The sequence below is a fragment of the Periplaneta americana genome, chromosome 4 (genome assembly GCF_040183065.1).
Source record: "Periplaneta americana isolate PAMFEO1 chromosome 4, P.americana_PAMFEO1_priV1, whole genome shotgun sequence".
Taxonomy (NCBI): domain Eukaryota; kingdom Metazoa; phylum Arthropoda; class Insecta; order Blattodea; family Blattidae; genus Periplaneta; species Periplaneta americana.
In genome coordinates, this window is record NC_091120.1 from 8,408,224 (window position 1) to 8,431,907 (window position 23,684).

General features: G+C 35.1%; 1 protein-coding gene across 2 annotated transcripts in view; it reads left to right on the forward strand.

Annotated features, from left to right (window-relative positions):
- Positions 1-1,349: 1,349 nt before the first annotated feature.
- The window catches only part of HHEX (Hematopoietically expressed homeobox), a 72,837-nt gene continuing 50,502 nt past the window's right edge, over positions 1,350-23,684 (forward strand). Inside the window, exon 1 of one of the 2 annotated variants that reach the window (XM_069822814.1) lies at positions 1,350-2,090. In XM_069822814.1, the coding sequence (XP_069678915.1) occupies positions 1,784-2,090 (307 nt within the window). In that variant the 5' untranslated portion in view covers positions 1,350-1,783. The remainder of the gene's footprint in view (positions 2,091-23,684) is intronic. The other variant, XM_069822813.1, reaches the window with a different exon arrangement.

Consider the following 23,684-nt stretch of genomic DNA (forward strand, 5'->3'; position numbering starts at 1 on the left):
TTAATTTACATAAATATTCATTTTACTTTCAAATCCATTTTTTTCCGTAAGTTTATTTTCCTTGATTCAATACCAACTTTTTATGCTAAATATTAATCAATCTGGATGACATTTTTACTGCAAGTATTTATGAGGTACCTGCACGTTTCTATGCATTTATTTTGTGAGAAATGCTGCTAGTTTATTTGTTAATTTTTTCATGAATTAATTTATAGGAAAAATAATATTTTCGAATTTTTTTAAAAGTGGGTAAAAGTATGTCTTGTGAACGTAACAAAAAAGGAGCTTAAAAATTGAGATCTACTAAAAACTTGGGTTTTAAAATACTTCTAAAAAGAATATAAAAATAATAAATCAAAAACATTTAGAAGTTCAAAATTTGGATTTTGTTAGTCCTGCCAAATGTTTTTGATTTTTGATTTTTTCTTTTTTTAATTTTATTTTAAAATATTTTGAAGCCCAAGGTTTTAGTAGAAGATCTCAATTTTTAAGTTTCCTTTTTTGTGTGTTACATTCATAGGACATAGAGAAAAATTTATAGGCATTCATATTATGAAATATCTCATTTATTTATTTAAAACAACTTTTTTGAAGTTTTAAAAATGTTATTTTTTCTGTAATTCATAAAAATACTTGAAGTAAAAATTACATCCAGATTGATTAATATTTGGCATAAAAAGATTGGTGTTGAATCATGAAAAATAAACTTAAGGAAAAATGAATTTGAAAGTAAATTGAAGATTTATGTAACATATACTTATTAAAATTATCCTTCGCTATATTCATCTAGTAACTTCAGGGAGTCAACTTTAGAACAAAAAGTTACTACATTTGAAATCAGAAACTTGTAAAAAAGTGTCCTTTGATGAAAAAATCATTTTGACAGCTTTTTAGATGTCACGCCCTCTACAGCCTTGATTTATAAAAATGTTTAAACATATTTGTAACCAGAATTGAACTAAATCCATTTGGGGTATGAAAATATCCATTCTGAAGAAGTGAAGTAGCTGATAACAGTTTTTTGGAAAATTTTCATAATTTTCAGTCTCTCCCCTTAAATGTCTTTTTGGATATTTTTGCCACAAAGCAAACACCGTGGGTGTAAACACCAACCAGTCTCACTCCTATTGGTGTATTGTTCTAATGGATCACGATATTAACAGTTGTGAAAGCTAATGCCAGTTACCATGGCGACCAGAAGTGTCATCAGTTTTGACAGCCAGCTATTACACGCAGAACTAGCAGTAAGTGCATTAAAATGGAGAAGAGGTGGAGGGGAGGGACAATCTTATCACTAGCAAGGCCCTCTATATCCACTCTACTACTCTATGAAGAGGAAACAATTGCCGGCCGATAAGAGTCACACCAAGTAAACCAAACCGACAGTAGCTCGAGGATTATTGTCTGAGGCGAGCCGAAAGCGCCCCCAATCAGTTCAGCTCGCAACAGTTGTTTATGACTAGCCGCAGAGTTGCTTGAATGAAGGTGTTTAGGTTAGTTAACCGACTGTGACTTCAACGTAATTGTAACACATTTTTCACTGGCTTATTTAGAAGCTGTAAGAAAACAGGTTGAAACAATTTGATGGAGTTTCGGAGTAGCAAATCACTGGTAACTAAAGTAAATTAACCAGGGCTTAATCTATTCTCGTATAATAAGAGAGTAAAAAAATTCAGTTAACTCCTCGCTTGATGGTGATTAGTGAGAGTATTCGTGTGTGTCGATACTGTAGAAGGAACGCCCTTTTCTTATACCGTTTTAACAGCAACTTTTATAAATTGCTATGTGTTGTCGACCAAAGACCTCGTTTTTAATTGAAGACATTCTTCAACATACGCCAAGTAAGCCTACTGAAAACCTGGACACCACATGGCCTGCAAGACCGACGCCTTTGTACGTCAATCAAGTGTCTCACATACGACACACGTCTGACATCGTACGGGTGCCGACGTTGGCGACAGCGTCTAGAGGCGTCTATGTCGGTGACGATCTAGGACCAGATGAAAGACTGAGAATGCACGAGTACTCACACCACCAAAGACACAGCCATCCCCTGATAGATCCCCTCATAAGCGGAGCACCTTACAGAGGTATGTTCAATCCAATTATTTTAGTATTAATTTCAATATTCTATGTCATGGATACATCAGAAAGATATGAATTGCTGAACTGATGATAACTGAAAGTGATATACTGTCAATATTTTATGATTTCAAATTAATTATAATGCGATTATGGTAAAACAATGTTGGAATTTTTAAGGTGTAAATTTGAATATTAAATATTATTAGCTGTACTGGCAGTTATCGGCATGTGTTACTGGGTGTTTCAGAACTTTAATAAATACCAAAACAACAATTTCTTAATTTTCATTAAATTTGAAATAATTTCGTCTACTTGAAGTTCAAGAGTTATTAATTCCATCTAAATCCGTCTTTATATTTGATGAAATGTGAATTTCAATTCTATTTTGGTTTACAGTTTAAGGGACTTTACGTGAAAGTATTAGAAAAAAAAAATATTATTAAGACTAATATACTGTACCTATGAGGACTTACTGTATATTTTATTTTGTTAGTTTTAGAATATACTTGGACTTCTCCAGATGGATTGACACATAACCAGATAGATCACATCTTGATAGATAAAAGAAGACAATATGTTAGGAGAAATGATTAGGGAAAACACGGGAATTTTACTGGAAGGAAGTAAATAGATAGGTTAGGAAGTAAATCCCGAAAAGACGAAGTATATGATTATGTCTCGTGACGGGAATATTGTACGAAATGGAAATATAAAAATTGTAATTTTATCTTTTGAAGAGGTGGAGAAGTTCAGATATCTTGGAGCAACATTAACAAATATAAATGATACTCGGGAGGAAATTAAACACAGAATAAATATGGGAAATTCCTGTTATTATTCGGTTGAGAAGCTTTTATCATCCAGTCTGCTGTCAAAAAAATCTTAAAGTTACAATTTATAAAACAGTTATATTACCTGTTGTTCTTTATGGTTGTGAAACTTGGACTCTCACTTTGAGAGAGGAACATAGGTTAAGGGTGTTTGAGAATAAGGTGCTTAGGAAAATATTTGGGGCTAAGAGGGATGAAGTTACAGGAGAATGGAGAACTTTACACAATACAGAGCTGCACGCATTGCATCCTTCACCTGACATAATTAGGAACATTAAATCCAGACGTTTGAGATGGGCAGGACATGTAGCACGTATGGGCGAATCCAGAAATGCATATAGAGTGTTAGTTGGGAGGCCGGAGGGAAAAAGACTTTTGGGGAGACCGAGACGTAGATGGGAAGATAATGTTAAAATGTATTTTAGGGATAGATGATAGAGACTGAATTGATCTTGCTCAGGATAGGGACCTATGGCGGGCTTTTGTGAGGGCGGCAATGAACCTTCGGGTTCCTTAAAAGCCAGTAAGTAAGTAAGTATGGTGTAAAGTGTACTGGATTTAAATTAAAATGAAAATAGAAGGCAAGATAACCAACTTGTATTTTTTGTCACAACTTCCTTTATACTATTCTTTGGTCTTGGAGAAGGTTGTGATAAAATATAGATGACAGTGCATCTGCGCGCGCATGTTCTGACTAAAAATGTTCTCTACTGTCATGAACTGTTCCAACGGTTAGATGATCGTTTCAAATCGTTTGAAAACATTGTAGTAACAACAAATTAATAATCAGCAAATATTATGTTCGCTACTACGAACGCGAAAATGGATATGCGCATGCGTCTGATCAGTGGCGACGGTTTCTTACTGAACTACGAACAAAGCCATAAAAATAAAATCAGCCAATCGGATGCTCGTTGCTATGTAATGCGTCATACTGATGGCACATTAATTAGACGCGGTCAGTGATATTTAAGTGATATGTAACCGCTTTTAACGAGCTATTGAATAGACACATCTGTCACTTGAGCAGTATCTCAAGTGTTCTTATCTTCAATTACACACCCGGATGCGTTACATTTTTCTTTATCTATCCATCTGGTTGTCCGCAGGAAACGACACCGTTTCAAGTAGCTTGATGTGTTAAAATAAGTGCCTTATCTCACTGCAACCTATAGCTTCTACTTAGTTTTTTTTTTTAATTTGTAATATTTTACAAGAGAAAATACTCTCAAATGACTAAGATCTAAGCAATATCTATATATATAATTTGAACCGGTAATGGAAATTACGGGAAAACGGTTGAACGGATTTTAATAAATGACCCCTCATTTTGAAGCTTGAAACCCAAAGTTTTTCAGAAAAATAGTAGTTTTCAGTGAAATGTTAATTTTCCTACATAATTTTCCTATTTTCCAAAATCCATCTTTCGTCAGTTTGAGAACTAATTGCATTTCAGAAAAAACAAAACACACACTACAATAATCAATACGCTATTACACGAAGGCCATGACCTGCAGGATTGCCGACATATTTAGAGCTTAAATTCAATTGGTTATTAAAAACTTTAAGACTTACTAAAAATAATTCACAGGTCTGATTCTGCGGTGTGTAATTTTCTGAGTACAGCTGTGTATTAGATATTAAAATCTACAAAACTTGAGGTGGTTTGATGATATTATTACCATTAGAAATGAAATATTATTATAGTTAGTACCATGATGTGACTCTTTTTCATTAATTATACATATTAATGCAATATTGATGATATGAAAGTGAAACGTTTTGGGATTATATAAGTAGATGTAGAGAATATCTTAAATTAGATCTTAATTTCAATAATTTACTGAGTGGCGGCTGTATAGTATATATAACTACAAAACTTGCGTAAGGTAATAATATTGTTATTAAAATTCAAATATTTTTATAGTTATTAATCAAGTGAGGTTGGGACTTTTTCATATAGGCCTACTTAATTTGGCGGTGTGGTGTGCGTCATTGTCTTCAGTATTGGGTCGAGAGAGCGCAAAAATTTCAGTTCCTAAGGAAAGACCAAAAGGTATTACGTACTGATAAAATAAGAGGCCTACAAAATTTTGTCTCCCGATCATTTCAGCAAGATCTCTTAGCAGGATAAAATGATTTTACCTTCTACATTTCAAGCTCTACATGCAGCAGCTATACCAAGATGCTATGTTTATTGTTCGAAAGCATAGTAAATCTGACATTTTTTTCTAACTTTCGCCTACAATCCACAATGACCTAAAATGGCTATTGCTTTACTCCCACATGAAAAACTCACTGATAGTCCTATCATTGTTACTTGCGTTTTCGCTTTGAAACTCAAAAACTGAAGGTGGATAGGTTCAAGAAAAATATTTAGCATAAAAAAACATTCAGAGGGAGTATGTTTCATTATTATGGAAGCAAATAACTTTCAGAATGTCTGGTATTCTTCATTGAAAATAAATCTGAAAAATGTTTATTTGAACGTCTAATGAACTTAGTTTGCAGCATTTGCTGCACAAGCCACTAGTTTTATTAGAAAGCAGAGGTATTTATATTCACAAGAATATCATAAGATCCAGTAAAGTTTCACAATTTTAAGTGAACGTTGGCAAGGCAACCGAAAGGAAACAAATGAAGACAAGCACCTTGACAATAAACCCTATCATTTAGATAATGATATTTCTGCTTTTATTTATACGCAAGTCTAATTTTTACAAAAACCACAGCGACATTGCAAAATGTAATGTATTTTCAATAAATATATTTACATAAACACTTCATAAGTACGGAACTGACAGTTCTCTAAGCTCAGTGTTATTTCTGCACATTATTAGACGTCACCCACTGACCATTGTAGTACTTACTTATGGCTTTTAAGGAACCCGGAGGTTCATTGCCGCCCTCACATAAGCCCGCTATCGGTCCCTATCCAGTCTTTACAATCATATACAACCTCTCACAAATTCATTTTAATATTATCCTCCCACCTACATCTTGGTATTTTTCCCCGGCCTTCCAACTAACACTCTATATACATTTCTGGATTCGCCCATACGTGATACATGTTCTTTCCATCTCAAACGTCTGGATTTAATATTCCTAATTATGTCAGGTGAAGAATACAATGCGTGCAGTTCTGCGTTGTGTAACTTTCTTCATTCTCCTGTAACTTAATCTCTTTTAGCCCCAAATATTTTCCTAAGAACCTTATTCTCAAAAACCCTTAATCTCTGTTCCTCTCTCAAAGTGAGAGTCCAAGTTTCACAACCATACAGAACAACCGGACTGAAGCCGAATGGTGTATGGCGAGTCCTTGGCATCAACCCCTTTGATTAGATTCCCTCCCCCCTTGATTTGATTACCTGGTTGGGTTTTTCCGAGGGTTTTCCCCAAACCAAAAGGCAAATGCCGGGTAATATTTTGGCGAATCCTCGGACCTCACCTCATCTCATTACATCTCGCCAAATTATAGTAAAAAATTGCAGAAAATTGTAAAAATTGTAGAAAATTACTAAATTGTAAAACTATAAAAATTTGTAAAAATTTTAATTGTAATATTTTAAAATTTTGACTTGTTCCACATCTTAAAGCTTCATTGCTCATGTAAGATCTATGGAATAAAATAAATGAATGAATGAATTATAAATTCTAACTTTCAGATTTTTTGACAGAAGACTAGGTAACAAAAGTTTCTCAACCGAATAATAACAGGCATTTCTCATATTTATCCTGCGTTTAATTTCCTCCCGAGTTTCATTTATATTTGTTAGTGTTGTTCCAAGATATTTGAATTATTCCACTTCTTCGAAGGATAAATCTCCAATTTTTATATTTCCATTTCGTACAATATTCTGGTCACGAGATATAATCATATAACTTATTTTGTCTTTTCGGGATTTATTTCCGAACCTAATGCCAGAGAATCAGTCCCATTCCGAGGCTTATTGTATGATTTCGTAACAAGCTGTTTTTTACGGTGATGGGTTGTTAGCCCTTCGCCCAACCCCCAAGCCGGAGGACCACCCCTTATCGGCTGTCCACGACTGCTTATTCAATATATTCACAGCTACCCTCCATATCTGGAGGCCGTCTCCTCTATCCGCAACCTGAGGACGCGCCATGCCGTGGTGATAGGGACCCACAATACATGGTCTTGGGGTGGGGGGAATACGATTTAATTAATATGATTTAAGGCGAAAAAATTCTGTTATATGTGCAAAAAAAAAAAAGCGAAAATAGGCCGTAACGTGAAAATAGCTGAGTATAGGCACTATAAAAGTTCATTATATAACAGTTACTGCTAGGCCTGACAGGATATTAAGGAAAATAATAGGTAAAACTTAAATTCGATGTCTAATGATAACGACATGGCAAAGATCGAATTTCTCAAGTTTGAGCACATGCGCACTACAAATAGCGTGAATTTCATAAAGTTGCCATGGTAGCGAAAAGCTATTGAGCCTGCAATAAATTATTGGCCAACTTAGTAAATAATGTCACCTACATATCAGTAAGCAATACATTTGATTGCAATGACTTATTTTTGCCTCCTTTATTAATCATGATTGTATTTTCCCGAAGGTCTACGTGGCATGAGTTCGCGCTATTTCTTGTTGCACAATTGTATGAATAATTGTTCTGTCAAGTTTAGAGCCACGCTCAGGATGATCTCATTAAAACAGCAACAAATGTTGCATTATCTCATGACGACATAATCCACCAGCAAGAGATCCTTACATGTCAACGGAATACTTGTGTGACAGAAATATATCAAGTTTGAGAACTCTATGTCTTCTGTACTAGACAGTAAATTGAAAGTTGATAAGATTACAATACTATGTGATGAGTTTGAATGTTGTAAAAAATATCGAAGAGATTTCAATAGGCTACAATTGTTTGCAAATATGATAAAGTAACACAAAGAATATTCTGTAAAATTTCTTTGCTAAGAAACAGGTATGGTGTTCTAAAAAGAATTGTCACGTTACCTTCTCGAAGTTGGAAGATTTTTTTTTTTTAGAATAGTAATATGCGTTACAAGAGCGGTATGTTGACGTTTTCATGTTCGAGGAAAAGATTGGAAAAGCGAAACGTAGTTGAGCTTTTTTAATTTCCGAGAACATGAAAACAAACATGCCGCTCGTGTACCGTACATTATTTTGTGCGATGATCGTTTAATACATACCTGAAAGACGAATTTCTAATTAGTTGCAATGAAATCTCCATCTTGGTTTCTGTTTAATGACGCCAACTTCGGAAAACCAAAATATCTTTCTTCAACATTGTTGCTAGGCCTATAAAATGTTTTCTGTGTTTACTATACTCCAGCAGGCCGCGATATACGTCTGTCTTTTTTTTCCCCCAGTCTATAAATGCGAACTTAAAACAAACGGTAAGGTTATGTAATGATTTATTTTTCATTTTAACATTTTAACAATATTATTTATATAACATATTGCAGTAATAACATCCGCATCTGGAATCTTGTTGATTTTTTCACGGCTTCCTTAGTGTTACTTGTATCAGGAATGCAATAAGTTTCGTGGAGTGGTAGACTTTACTTAATTTTTGCAAATATTTAAAAACAATAATTAACATTGCAATTTAGGTGAAATTGCAGTGGTAAGTTTCCAATTTATAATTATTACTATGTTAAACGTCTCTAAAATTAATATGTTAAAGCCTAAAGCAGTAAAATGAATGTCGCGCTTAAGCGGTAAGAAGAGGGAAATTGTTGTGTGTGTTACGTTGGGAATACTGAATGTGGTATTTCACACTTACCGCGTATTGGTTCTGTGCGGAAAACAAGCAAATACGCACGATCTCGCACAAAATTCATTGTATTTTCTATTAAGATTCCAATAGATGAGCACATATTCCAGTTATTAATAGATAGCATCATAAAGCGGTGATCTTGGATCCAAATATACGCTTCGAAAGAGATAATCAAAAAAAGAAAGATATCTTGAACTTTGCTTTTCCTGTTTCATAGGCCTAAATCGTCGGTTTACTACCAAAACACATTAACGATCAAAGAGTAGTGGAACGGAGAAATATTCTCTCCGGCACCGGGATTTGAACCCGGGTTTTCAGCTCTACGTGCTGATGCTTTATCCACTAAACCACACCGGATTACCATCCCGGTGTCGGATCGGATAGTCTCAGAATCACTTGAAATAACATAGAAACAGTCTTATTTCTCTTGTGAATCGGCTGCTTATATTACCACAGTCTAGTATATACAGTCACGAAGCTCAATACGTAGGAAAAATGCATCCATAGATAGTTGCTAATCACTAGGTTCCCTACTATCGCTTCATCACAGACAATGCGAAATAGTATCTGCACAGTTTATTGTTCCTAATACCCTCACAACTGAAGCTTCGTGACTGTATATACTAGACTGTGATATTACGATTCTATACAACTGTTATTTTCTGTATTTTAAAAGGGAACGCTCGAATATCACTGTCTCTACGTCACTGGCTGAACAAAGAGAGGTTATGGATGGAATTTTAGGATAATGCACAGTTCCCTGGCGTAAATGGGATCTTGGCTCGTACACACATTCCTACCAATCTTCTGCATCCTTTTCCTTTATGGATATTCCATTTTTTTATATAATATATTTAAATCTAGTAATTAAGTCTATCGATACTTCAACTTCACATTGAGATATAATCATTTTTGCATTCAATTTTCTATTTTGTACGATTTTAACCTAACAGCGCTGAAAAACAAACATGTGCAACTCGCAAACATAACAGCGCCCAAAGGCAAACAAATGCAATTCGAAAATGTAGGACACGTTCGTTTCGATGTAGAACGGAGTAAGCGCAGCCGTTTTTAGACGTTGACTATTATCTTTGCAGAGGAATGTATGTTTTACTTTAAATATTTTGCAGAAAAAGTGTACCATCGTAGACTTTACTCTGGTTAAGGGGTTAGGTACAGCTTACAGCAGTATTTCTTTTTTTTTAATATTCAATATTCTTTTTTCTCCATTACTGTATCTTGTAGAATAATGAAAATTAATATGTGTAAAGCACTATCCTTCTGCTATATGAAAAAAAATACTTTTACGATTTAAAAAATTATTTACATTTATTTTTTTTTTTAATTCAGGTCACTCTGGAGTGATGAAGCTTTTCCCACATAACTCAAAAACTATCCAACATTTTGTGATGAAATTTCTTATGTGTATGAATGCATGTCATATCTACGCTATAATGCGATATCACTTCTCTATCTTTGATAGATTGTTTGATAAAAATAAATTCATTTTACAAAATGGTCAAATATCACTATTTTCTTCTAACACAAAATAAAAAAAAATATTATTTATTACGGAATATAATTGAAAGAGCATGATATTGTAAACATGAGTTTCTGAAATAAAATAAAAGAGAGAGAACATGAAAAGTTATGAGTTATGAGAGTGGATTAATCTTGCAAGGACAGGGACCGAAGGCGGGCTTATGTGAGGGCGGCAATGAACCTTCGGATTCCTTAAGCCATTTGTAAGTAAGTAAGTAAGATGGAAACGCTTCATCACTGCACATTTTGAATTTTGAAAAAAAAAAATGAAATAAAATGTATATATATATATATATATAATTTTTTAAATCGTAAAAATGTATTTTTTAATATATCAGGTATATGTGAAATACTGTCATATCTACGCTATAATGCAAGATCACTTCTTTATCTTTGATAGATTGTCGGATAGAAAAATTAATTCATTTTACAAAATGGTCAAATATCAGTATTTTCTTCTAACACAAAATAAAAAAAATATATGAAATATACAGACACACGAAAACACACCCCAACGAAATTTTCAACACACAACTCAATTTCAGAACACACACACTCTTTGACTCTACACTATACTACATGAACACACCCTCACAGGAAACAAAACAAGAGGCGCCAAGACCAACAACGAGCAGTTCTGAGGATGACCCATAAATAGGTCGAAACATGTAAACAAGGTACGTTAGAATTTACCACAAGAAAGTCTTATCATACATATTCCGAAGTGATACAGTGTTAAAAGTAGTGTAATCAAGATGTGTAAAATAAAAAAATATTATTTATTAAGGAATGTAATTGAAAGAGCATGATATTATAAACATGAGTTTCAGCAATAAAATAAAAGAGAGAGAACATGAAAAAGTTAACAAGGTTATGAGTTATGATGGAAACGCTTCATCACTGCACAGTGAACTGCCCATTTTGAATTTTGAAAAACAAAATGTGTGTGTGTATATATAATTTTTAAATCGTATTTTTTTTTCATCTAGCAGAAGAACAGTGTTTTACATATACCAATTTTCATTACTGTACAAGATACAATAATGGAGGAAAAAATTGTTTAATATTTCCAAAAATTTTACTGCTGTAAGCTGTACCTAACCCCTTAAATGAGGTGTCAGCTAACCATGTTTAAGTAATCGGTGATTATGACTGATGCACAGAAATTACATTTTAACTACGGTTACTGTTTAACCGTCGTTTTGTAACCTAGTGGCCGGTTTTTCCAAGTATTGTTAGAAAATGTAACGACTGTTAAACTGTAAACAGTTGGTTAATTAATAAAATTGTATTTTTTCAACACCATTTTGATTTAACAAATTGTTAACAGTTTGTTAATTTTAAATGTACGATTTCGGGCAGTTAACTCGTTTAACAGTTAGTTAAATATGGCCGATGTCTCCACAGCTGTTCGAACAGAAGTTGCGAAATTAATATTTTGTGTCTCTCTGTAGGGAATGTTTAGCATATGACTGGTAATATAACATTTAAAAAATACTTTGGACTGTTTAAATACATCAGTGTTATTTTATTTCTTTCGTATTTCATAATAGCAATGAGGAAATATAACCTTACTTTGTAATTATTATTCAGCACGTCACCTACAACTTTCATTTGTCAACTGTTTGTTTATGGAGCATGGCCTACTATAACAGGTTGTCATTTTATGCAAGTTTCATGACTCACTCTATAATATAGAATTTAAAGATTAATTTTAGCCAATCAAAAATTGTCTTACATGTGTAGAATCATTACCAACTGCTGTTGAGTAGTTAAAATAGTGCTAACAGACGTTGTAGTTAAGTGTTGGTTATCTTAAACAAAATTATGTTGAACAAATGGAAAATACATTAACAAAGCGTTAAAAATAAACATACTGTTAATTTAACATTCGTTAAGCAAAATTAAACATTACTTGGAAAAACTGGCCATAGGATTACTGCGTTTTTAACCGAGGTTGTTGCACCTCGTCATCAGTATCCAAACAAAGTTATTAAAAGAGAATTAAACGTGACAACTAGAAAATTACTATATTCCATTAGTATATGTAGTAATAGCGGGAAAATGGTTATGTTTCACCCTTTAGGTATTAAATAAGCTGATCCGGACTACAGACCAAGTTTCCACGCCTCTAAGCGCCTGTAGTAGTAGGACTGCTAGGCCTATGATTTATTGTTCGCTATTACGCAACACTCAAAATACTTCCCCTCATTTTGGAATCGCCTACAATGGGATATGGCCACCTCACCTCAATACTGCCATATTCTATTCAAATGCCGGATGACCTAGCAGTTGAAATGCTTTCATCCAAAGCCCAAAACGATCGTAGTACATCATAAATGAAGTTGTGCATATTTGTGATCGGAAGGTTGGTCAATGTTTGGAAAACCAATTCATTTCCCCTCGCAGCCAAACATTAGTCCCTTTACTAGTGGGTAAAACGGCATCACATAAATGATCATGCAACACGTAGCGTGTATAATGGTAAATGAGCATGCATGGAAAGTTTAATATTACTGCAGCCTATATGAACTGTATCATTTCTACATATTGTTTTCACCCAGGCAACTGATGGCATTAAAATGCTTGCACTTCAAGATTAAGATGAAATAATAATAATAATAATAATAATAATAATAATAATAATAATAATAATAATACTTTACTTTTTAATGTTTAATCAGTAACATGTAGTATAATGCCGTTTTATGTTATACAACCGCTTTCCTTGTAATACTTGTGAACAAATCATACATTTAATATTCTCATCATATTGGCAGCAAAAAAATGCTTCCTCCCATCCTACTTGAAACTTTCGTTTTTGTAGAGGTACATGGTTTCGAGAGAGACATATGCCACTCGCAGGTCAGAGACAAATACAAATGGAACGGAGTTTGGCTCCAGTGAATGAGAGGGCGGGGTTGGGGAAGGTTTTTTTTAGTAGGTTATTTTAAGACGCTTTATCAACAGCTTAGGTTATTTAGCGTCTGAATGAGATGAAGGTGATAATGCCGGTGAAATGAGTCCGGGGTCCAGTATAGTAAGTTACCTACCCAGCATTTGCTCATATTGGGTTGAGGGAAAATCCCGGAAAAAACCTCAACCAGGTAACTTGCCCTGACCGGGAATCGAACCACCTGGTTTCGCAGCCAGACGCGCTAGCCGTTACTCCACAGGTGTGGACTTGGGGAAGGTAGGATGTAAGAGAAATGCACATCTATCATTGCGAGCCACAATGTGCTAGTGAGTCACATTTTCGCCAAGGCTGTAGTAGAGTCGTGCACAACCGGTTACCAAAAATAGAAATATAGTATATTGCTACTGAACGCCTGGCGCTATAGACAGTATGCAAAGCTCTTTCGTCTCGCGGAGTGATCCAGTGTTCGGTTTAACGAATGTCGGAGTCTTTCTCGTGTGGACGGCTCTGGATCATGAAAAACAGACGACATTGAACCATCAAGGAGTTTCAAGAATCGTTGCAAGGACGCGAGTATTATCGTGTACCTTCCAATTGATATTTCCTTCTCTCTTCCCATTCATTCATTCATTCATTCATTCATTCATTCATTAATCCAGGTATTACAGTTAGGTATAGTCAAAAACAACAGCACGCATCATGAAGCTACAATCATAGCTTGAAAGTGTTTTTATTTTTGTTAACTTTTTAACTCCTTAAAAATGATTTATTAATGAAATAATAATACATCCACTTAGAATAATTAAAAAACATACGCTATATTAACAATTACTCTTTTAGAGATAACCTAGAATTTTAAGTTTAAAGTAAGAATGTTACAATAGTAAGTGTGTACATATTTGCTCTTCTCTTTTGTAAGTAATCGTAATTTATTTTATGCTCGACCATGCCGAAATGTAGTAATTATACACCTGGTAGCAGTACTTTAATGCATGTCATTAAAGTACACCTATTCATTAAAGTTCAGGTTTTCGATTATTCTCGGCTATGTAATCGAAAGATAACGAGGGAAACGTCACGGAGGCTGGAAATCCAATACTGTCGCAGAAGGTTATGTTCTGTTACTATAATAATTAGCGTTAATTCAATTTGTCATCTCGTTTTTCAATACTAAATCAATTTCCAGGTTATACCAAAATTAGTTCATGTTATTCTCTACATCAAGGTCAATGACATTATTGTTCCTCGGAAAAAATCAATACTTTCGCGTCTGCGCACATCTCACACGAGCTATACACAAGGTCACTTCCGATCTTGAGTCAGATACAAATAAAATGATACTTCTGAATAATTCCAAGTTAGAAATATGGTCGAGCATAAAAAGTCGTATGAAACTTGCCTATAATGGTAATTAAGACGCTCGTATGAAAATTATGAAACTCGCTTGCGCTCGTTTCATAAACAAACATACTTGCGTCTTAATTACTATCATTATAGGCTCGTTGCATAATGTACTATTATTCTTGCATTATTTGTTTTCATGTCAGGTTTCATTATGCATTACGATTCTTTCCTTTGTTCCAATAGTTATGAAGATAAATGTACCAAAGTGTCCAATCAATTATAGGCCTATTTCAAGCTAACACTTTTTAATTAGGAAAAGTAAATTTCCTTCAATTATTACTCCATTTGTGTAGTCAGAAAATGTCATCAGAGTTCTTGTATGGTGAAGTGTGCTTGGTGTTCTGTCTAGCCTGCAAAACATTAGACGCAACCGCTTGATAGTCGGATATTCGGTCGGATGTTCAACCTCGCCGGTTGTTCTCCGACCGATCGAATATAAACCGGTTCTAAGCGTTGTTCAGCATCTCTATAGGATATAGAGCACTCCAGTGGCGGACTCTCAACACAAGCATCTGACGGGCAAATTATATCCTCTTTCACCTTAATTTTTACTGTGCCCTAATAAGGTAAGAAAATACGTCATAATTTGCCACTCTTGATACAACTCGTAAATTTTCGTCTTTTAGCAACGATCTTTGTTTAGATTTTACAACTTTTTATTCAGAAAACAATAAGAGAAGAACAGAACGTGTGAAGTGGACAGACAGAATAAGAAATGAAGTTGTGTTGGAAAGAGTGGGTGAAGAAAGAATGATGCTGAAACTGATCAGGAAGAGGAAAAGGAATTGGTTGGGTCACTGACTGAGAAGAATCTGCCTACTAAAGGATGCACTGGAAGAAATGATGAACGGGAGAAGAGTTCGGGGCAGAAGAAGATGTCAGATGATAGACGACATTAAGATACAGGGATCGTAGGAGGAGACAAAGATAAAAGTAGAAAACAGGAAATATTGGAGAAAGCTAGGTTTGCAGTGAAAGGCCTGTCCTTGGACAGAACACTGAATGAATGAATGAATTTATTTTTATTTTATTGGGTTATTTTACGACGCTGTATCAACATCTCAGGTTATTTAGCGTCTGAATGAAATGAAGGTGATAATGCCGGTGAAATTAGTCTGGGGTCCAGCACCAAAAGTTACTCAGCATTTTATCGTATTGGGTTGAGAGAAAACGCCGGAAAAAACCGCAACTAGGTAACCTGCCCCGAACCGGGATTCGAACCCGGGCCACCTGGTTTCGCGGCCAGACGCGCTGACCGTTACTCCATAGGTGTGGAATGAATGAATGAATGAATGAATGAATGAATGAATGAATGAATGAATGAATGAATGAATGAATGAATGAATGAATGAATGATCTCAAATACTACCACTTTGAAATTAATGAAATACTTACGGTCCACTCTGTGTAGTTATGAACACACTGTAGTCTTTGCAACTGGATCATATTGAAGTCGGTCAGTAGAAAATCACAATAATGAAAATGGGGCATTACTAGTGTTTGCATTAATACTTTCTTTTCAGTTTCAACGGGATAAATGTTCTAATACTGTTGAAAGAATGAAGTAGACCTATAGAAAGATGTATTTGGATACTATGAGTTACTTGGGTGTTCAAATTTCAGCGAGATTTTAACACAGGAAGCTGTAACTTCATATCTTCTCCCTCTTTTACTACCCCAGTCTGCTGCTTTAAGGGTTACGTTCAAATGTATTGGAGATCTGTTGCATTTTCGCCACCGTTGCTATAAGCCAGCCGTGGCGAAAATGTGATCGTGCGCCGAGCCACTGTGTAACCTGCAACATGCATAGCACCTATGGAGGGAGGCGGACACCCGAAGGGGAAGTGAAGCAACTGTCTGACTTATTAACAGATTTTTCATTTTCCTTACGTCATGCATTTAAATACAATTTTATACAGTATAAGGTTACAAACTAATGTTTAGTACGTGTAACGAAGAAAGAAATGAATAAGAAAATTTAGGACACATCATCACAACCTAAAATTAACTGTCTTCAGAATGTCTTTGCGACAGAGTTTCAAAATCAGGAATAATATCACTTATTGTCGGTCGTAGTTGATCACGAAGGTATGTGTCAGTCGTGATCTAAATTTGGTTTTTACCATTTTCATTGTTAAAAATTATTTTTTACAAACGTAAGTTGTAGCGAACATGGCTTCAACAGAGCAAGCGAAAGAACGAAGCTTCGGATATTTATTTTTGGGCAAAGATTTGAAAGTTTAACATTTGTCAAGTCCTTACATCTATAGTCCCGTCGCTCTTATTTCCGGCAGCCAATCACGATGCAGGTCGGCTACATTTAAACGTGTGCGTCTTGTCATTCGCTATTGATGATGTAATGAATTTCCTAAGGCTCGATAAACACTTAATATAATCGCCCGCCATTTTGGCTCTTTCGTTGGCGTTCGCAGAAATCACACGAGGACGTTATTTACCGCTCAATTATTTGCTGAATTACAGTGCGTTTGATTTATTATCATAGGAGCTACGACATGATAATGTTTAACGGTGTGGCAAATAGATTCCTCGTCTGGTAGCTCGGCAACGAAAGAACAAAACAGGCGAACGATACTACCTACCTTGACTTTATAGAGCCTTCACTTCCTAAGACTTAAGCAAAGGGGAGGAGTCACGCCGGGAATAACAGCGTCGCGACTATAGTGTTTGCATTAATATTTTTTTCAGTTTCGACGGGAAAAATTTTCGAATACTGTTGAAAGAATGAAGTAGACCTATAGAAAGGTGTATTTGGATACTACGAGTTACTTGAGTGTTCAAATTTAAGTTAAGTGAGATTTTAACACAGGAAGCTGTAACATCATATCTCCTCCCTCCTTGACTACCCCACTCTGCTGCTCTAAGGGTTACGTTCAAGTGTATTGGAGATCTGTTGCATTTTCGCCACCATTGCTATAAGCAAACATTCACAGTTGGGGAACTCCCACTCCGAGAATGCTATGAAGTAATGTTATGACGGCAGCTGTAATATAAACATTGTGTAGATTATTACATTGATAATAAGGTTGGCGGAAGAATGGGAGTGATTACGTCACTCACATGGAAATGAGTGTTAGCAGAGAAAGAGAGGATTTGTTAGATATTACTGAAATATTTGAGTATGGGCATGCGATGAGTAATGATTGAACAGGGAAAAAGGCAATACATGTAAACGGAGGCTTATCTTCACGAAAGACAACTTCCTGACCTGCAAAGAGTGATTCGAACCGAACCGGCCGCTTGTATGACGAATCGAGATCTGCATTGAACTGGTTCATTCAATACTCGGAAGAGCGTAAAAACTCGTGGGAAGATTTCCGTAATAAGAAAGCAGGATGCAAATGGAACTCGTATGCAATTGCTTCCCTAGGAAGTTAAAGACTTTGTGATGATACAATTTTCCATCCGTTCATTGAAATGTTTTATTTCCAGCCCAGTTAAATATTACTGAAAATCGAAGTCAATTTACAGCGTAAGAAAGTCTCTCTTAGACGTCATCAAGCGCATGGAACATAGAGGCACAGATCCACGCTTTCATGATCCCGGCACTAGAATGAGATAATGTGTTCGACACCATGCATCGACCACAATTTTTACACTCGGAAAAGACTGCGCTCAGTTTGACAGAAGGCCTTTCTGAAAGTTAACGAGAAAAATCTCGCCACCAACCGGGATTGAACACAGGACCTTCCAGTGTATGGTCAGATTACTTATGAACTTATTTACCCAGTCGCCATTTGTACATACATAGTGCACCATACGTTTGAACTTTTAATGTATATACTTACTTACTGGCTTTTAAGGAACCCGGAGGTTCATTGCCGCCCTCACATAAGCCCGTCATTGGTCCCTATCCTGAGCAAGATTAATCCAGTCTCTATCATCATATCCCACCTCCCTCAAATCCATTTTTATATTATCCTCCCATCTACGTCTCGGCCTACCCAAAGGTCTTTTTCCCGCCGGCCTCCCAACCAACACTCTATATGCATTTCTGGATTCGCCCATACGTGCTACATGCCCTGCCCATCTCAAACGTCTGGATTTAATGTTCCTAATTATGTCAGGTGAAGAATACAATGCACGCAGGTCTGCGTTGTGTAACTTTCTCCATTCTCCTGTAACTTCATCCCTCTTAGCCCCAAATATTTTCCTAAGAACCTTATTCTCAAATATCCTTAATCTCTGTTCCTCTCTCAAAGTGAGAGTCCAAGCTTCACAACCATATAGAACAACCGGTAATGTAACTGTTTTATAAATTCTAACTTTCAGATTTTTTAACAGCAGAGTAGATTACAAAAGCTTCTCAACCGAATAATAAGAGGCATTTCCCATATTTATTCTGTGTTTAATTTCCTCCTGAGTGTCATTTATACTTGTTACTGTTGCTCCAAGATGTTTGAATTTTTCTACCTCTTCGAGGGATAAATCTCCAATTTTTATATTCCCATTTCGTACAATATTCTGGTCACGAGACATAATCATATACTTAGTCTTTTCGGGATTTACTTCCAACCCTATCTCTTTACTTGCTTCAAGTAGAATTTCCGTGTTTTCCCTAATCGTTTGTGGATTTTCTCCTAACATATTCACGTCATCCGCATAGACAAGAAGCTGATGTAACCCGTTCAATTCCAAACCCTCTGTGTTATCCTGAACTTTCCTAATGGCATATTCTAGAGCAAAGTTAAAAAGTAGAAGTGACAATGCATCTCCCTGCTTCAGCCAGCAGTGAATTGGAAAAGCATCATATAGAAACTGGCCTATACGGACTCTGCTGTAAGTTTCACTAAGACACATTTTAATTAATCGAACTAGTTTCTTGGGAATACCAAATTCAATAAGAATATCATATAAAACTTCTCTCTTAACCGAGTCATACGCCTTTTTGAAATCTATGAATAACTGATATACTGTACCCTTATACTCCCATTTTTTCTCCAATATCTGTCGAATATAAAAAATCTGACCAATAGTCGATCTATTACGCCTAAAACCACACTGATGATCCCCAATACAATGTATATAAACAAGAATATTAATAATTATACAAGTATAGTAGATCTGCATCGCTACGAAACAAGAAATAATGATCAATTAAATGTACCACATGTCAGGTTGCAAAAAACACAATCAAGCTATATAATTACTGCAATAAAAGTATATAATAAGATACCTACAAATATAAAGGCACTTAATGAAACACAATTTGAAATTCAGATTAAGAGATGGCTACAAAATAATCCCTTTTATAATTGAATGAATTTTTCGAAAATGATGTATTTTAGTTAAATTTTATTATTTTTTACTCTTTCAATATTTTAAATATTGACACATTGTTTCACATTGACGAGGCCTCTTGTATTCTTGTACCTTCAGGCAAATAAAGAATAAGAATGAATATGAATATATAATGAATTTCAAGGGATTAATCTCTGAGATATTTCAAATAAAACAAATTAATACAGCTTTGCTCGTTTCTTCTCCCTTTTCGAGATAAGAATTGTTTTATAGGTATGAAACATTTCAAAACGTGTTTTGGGAAAGCCATTAATTTAACCCCTTCAGGCCTGATGTACATTATACTGTACATTGTTTCTTTTTTGGAATGTCTTCGATACTCTTAAATATTTTGAAAAATTCAATGTGATAGGAAATGGAGAATATTATTTTTGAAACATTTCTATACCTGAATTAAAAATAAAATTTAAAATTTTCGGGCCCCAGGGGTTAAAATTGTCCCCGAATTTTGTTTTACTGATAAGACTTGATTTGTGAATTTTGAATCCCTAGAATGATTATGTCATCAGTTTCTTTTTTCAATTTTGTTTAATATAAATTCAGATCTGAAGGTGTTAATTCCAAATAATATGCTCAGTCAATTTAAGAGAGCAGTGTATTATGATAATATATCATTCAAAGAATTTTAGTTTTGTCCTTTAATGTGCATAAATTTGATCCGAACAAATGTAACTTTTCGGCTGCAAAAGGAATTTTACGATACCATTTCCGCCGTTAGACTACAACGCTAGAAACAATACAAGCGAAATTAAACATCTATGAAGAGGGGCACATCTGACCGTTTCAGCAATTGGACTACTTACACCGCTAGAAACAATATAAGCGAAAGTAAACATCTATAAAGAGGGACACATCTGACCATTTGTGCAATTGGACTACACCACTAGAAACAATATAAGCGAAATTAAACATCCATGAAGAGGGACACATCTGACCATTTGTGCAATTGGACTACACCACTAGAAACAATATAAGCGAAATTAAACATCCATGAAGAGGGACACATCTGACCATTTGCGTAATTGGACTACACCGCCAGAAACAATATAAGCGAAATTAAACATCCATGAAGAGGGACACATCTGACCATTTGAGCAATTGGACTACACCGCTAGAAACAATATAAGCGAAATTAAACATCTATGAAGAGGGACACATCTGACCATTTGTGCAATTGGACTTCACTGCTAGAAACAATACAAGCGAAATTAAACATCTATGAAGAGGGACACATCTGACTATTTGTGCAAGTGGACTACACTGCTAGAAACAATACAAGCGAAATTAAACATCCATGAAGAGGGACACATCTGACCCTTTGTGCAATTGGACTACAACGCTAGAAACAATATAAGCCAAAGTAAATATCTATGAAGAGGGACACATCTGTCCATTTCCGCAATTGGACTTCACTGCTAGAAACAATACAAGCGAAATTAAACATCTATGAAGAGGGGCACATCTGACCATTTGAGCAATTGGACTACACCGCTAGAAACAATATAAGCGAAATTAAACATCTATGAAGAGGGACACATCTGATGACTTGCGCAATTGGACTACACCGCCAGAAACAATATAAGCGAAATTAAACATCTATGAAGAGGGATACATCTGATCACTTGCGCAATTGGACTACACCGCCAGAAACAATATAAGCGAAATTAAACATCTATGAAGAAGGTCATATCTGATCACTTGCGCAATTGGACTACACCGCCAGAAACAATATAAGTGAAATTAAACATCTATGAAGAGGGATACATCTGATCACTTGCGCAATTGGACTACACCGCCAGAAACAATATAAGCGAAATTAAACATCTATGAAGAGGGACACATCTGATCACTTGCGCAATTGGACTACACCACCAGAAACAATATAAGCGAAAATAAACATCTATAAAGAGGGACACATCTGATCACTTGCGCAATTGGACTACACCGCCAGAAACAATATAAGTGAAATTAAACATCCATGAAGAGGGACACATCTGATCACTTGCGCAACTGGACTACACTGCTAGAAACAATATAAGCGAAATTAAACATCTATGAAGAGGGACACATCTGACCATTTGCGTAATTGACCTACATCGCTAGAAACAATATAAGCGAAATTAAACATCTATGAAGGGAGACACATCTGACCACTTGCACAATTGGACTACATCGCTAGAAAATATACTTGCGCAATTAAAAATAAATTTTAGAGTATATGAAGTTAGATTATATTCCACTGCAACGTGACTCGTAACCAGTTTCGTTTCTTATAGCGACCCTGCAAAGCTTCATGAATAGGATATAAGACACAATCTTTACTAATGAGATATTCACAGTCGTTAATTATGGTTACTTAAGTATTCATTGGCATTGGCCTGTCACAAAGTGCTTCATGAAGGCTTTATTTTCAAGTTTGAGTGACATGTTACGACGAGACGAATTGCTCACAAGATAAGACTAAGTGAAAGACGAAGCAGTTCAGTCCAATACAAGCTTAGGATTATGCTGAACACTGCGGACTGCGATGTGCGCACCTCCACAATGTTTCTAATGATGGGGACAACGAAATATCAGTCTGTTATTAAAGCTAGATTAGGAGCGTTTCTTCAGGATATTATAAAATAAGTTAAAATAAACTCAAACGCTAACATACGTATGACTGACTGTACATAAGTTTTGAACTTACATTTCTTCACCATCCCCAGCTAAAATGACTTCCAGGTTTGCTTATATTACTTTCATCGTCGTCCTCATAATTAATTTCGTCGTGGTTCTCTTAATTCATTTCATCGTCGCCCTCGTAATTACTTTCGTCGGCGTCCTAATAATTAATTTTATCGTCGTCCTCAAAATTAATTTTTTCTTCGTCGTCATAACTAATTTCATCGTCGTCCTCATAATTAATTTCGTCATCGTCCTCATAATTAATATAATCGTCGATCTCATAATTAATTTCATTTTGTCCTCATAATTAATTTCATCGTCGTTCTCATGATTAATTTCATCGTCGTCATAATTAATTTCATCGTCGTCATAATAAATTTAATCGTTGTCCTCATAATTAATTTCATCGTCGTTCTCATAATTAATTTCATCGTCGTTCTCATAATTAATTTCATCGTCGTCGTAATTAATTTCATCGTCATCATAATTAATTTCATCGTCGTCATAATTAATTTCATCGTCGTTCTCATAATTAATTTCATCGTCGTCATAATTAATTTAATCGTTGTCCACATAATTAATTTCATCGTCGTCATAATTAATTTCATCGTCGTTCTCATGATTAATTTCATCGTCGTCATAATTAATTTCATCGTCGTCATAATAAATTTAATCGTTGTCCTCATAATTAATTTCATCGTCGTTCTCATAATTAATTTCATAGTCGTTCTCATAATTAATTTCATCGTCGTCATAATTAATTTCATCGTCGTCCTCAATTTCGTCGTCGTCATAATTAATTTCGTCGTCCTCATAATTAATTTCATCGTCGTCCTCATAATTAATTTCATCGTCGTCCTCATAATTAATTTCATCGTCGTACTCATAATTAATTTCATCGTCGTCCTCATAATTAATTTCATCGTCGTCATAATTAATTTCATCGTCGTCCTCATAATTAATTCCATCGTCGTCATAATTAATTTCATCGTCGTCATAATTAATTTCGTCGTCCTCATAATTAATTTCATCGTCGTCATAATTAATTTCATTGTCGTTCTCATAGTTAATTTCATCGTCGTCATAATTAATTTCATCGTTGTCCTCATAATTTATTTCGTCGTCGTCATAATTAATTT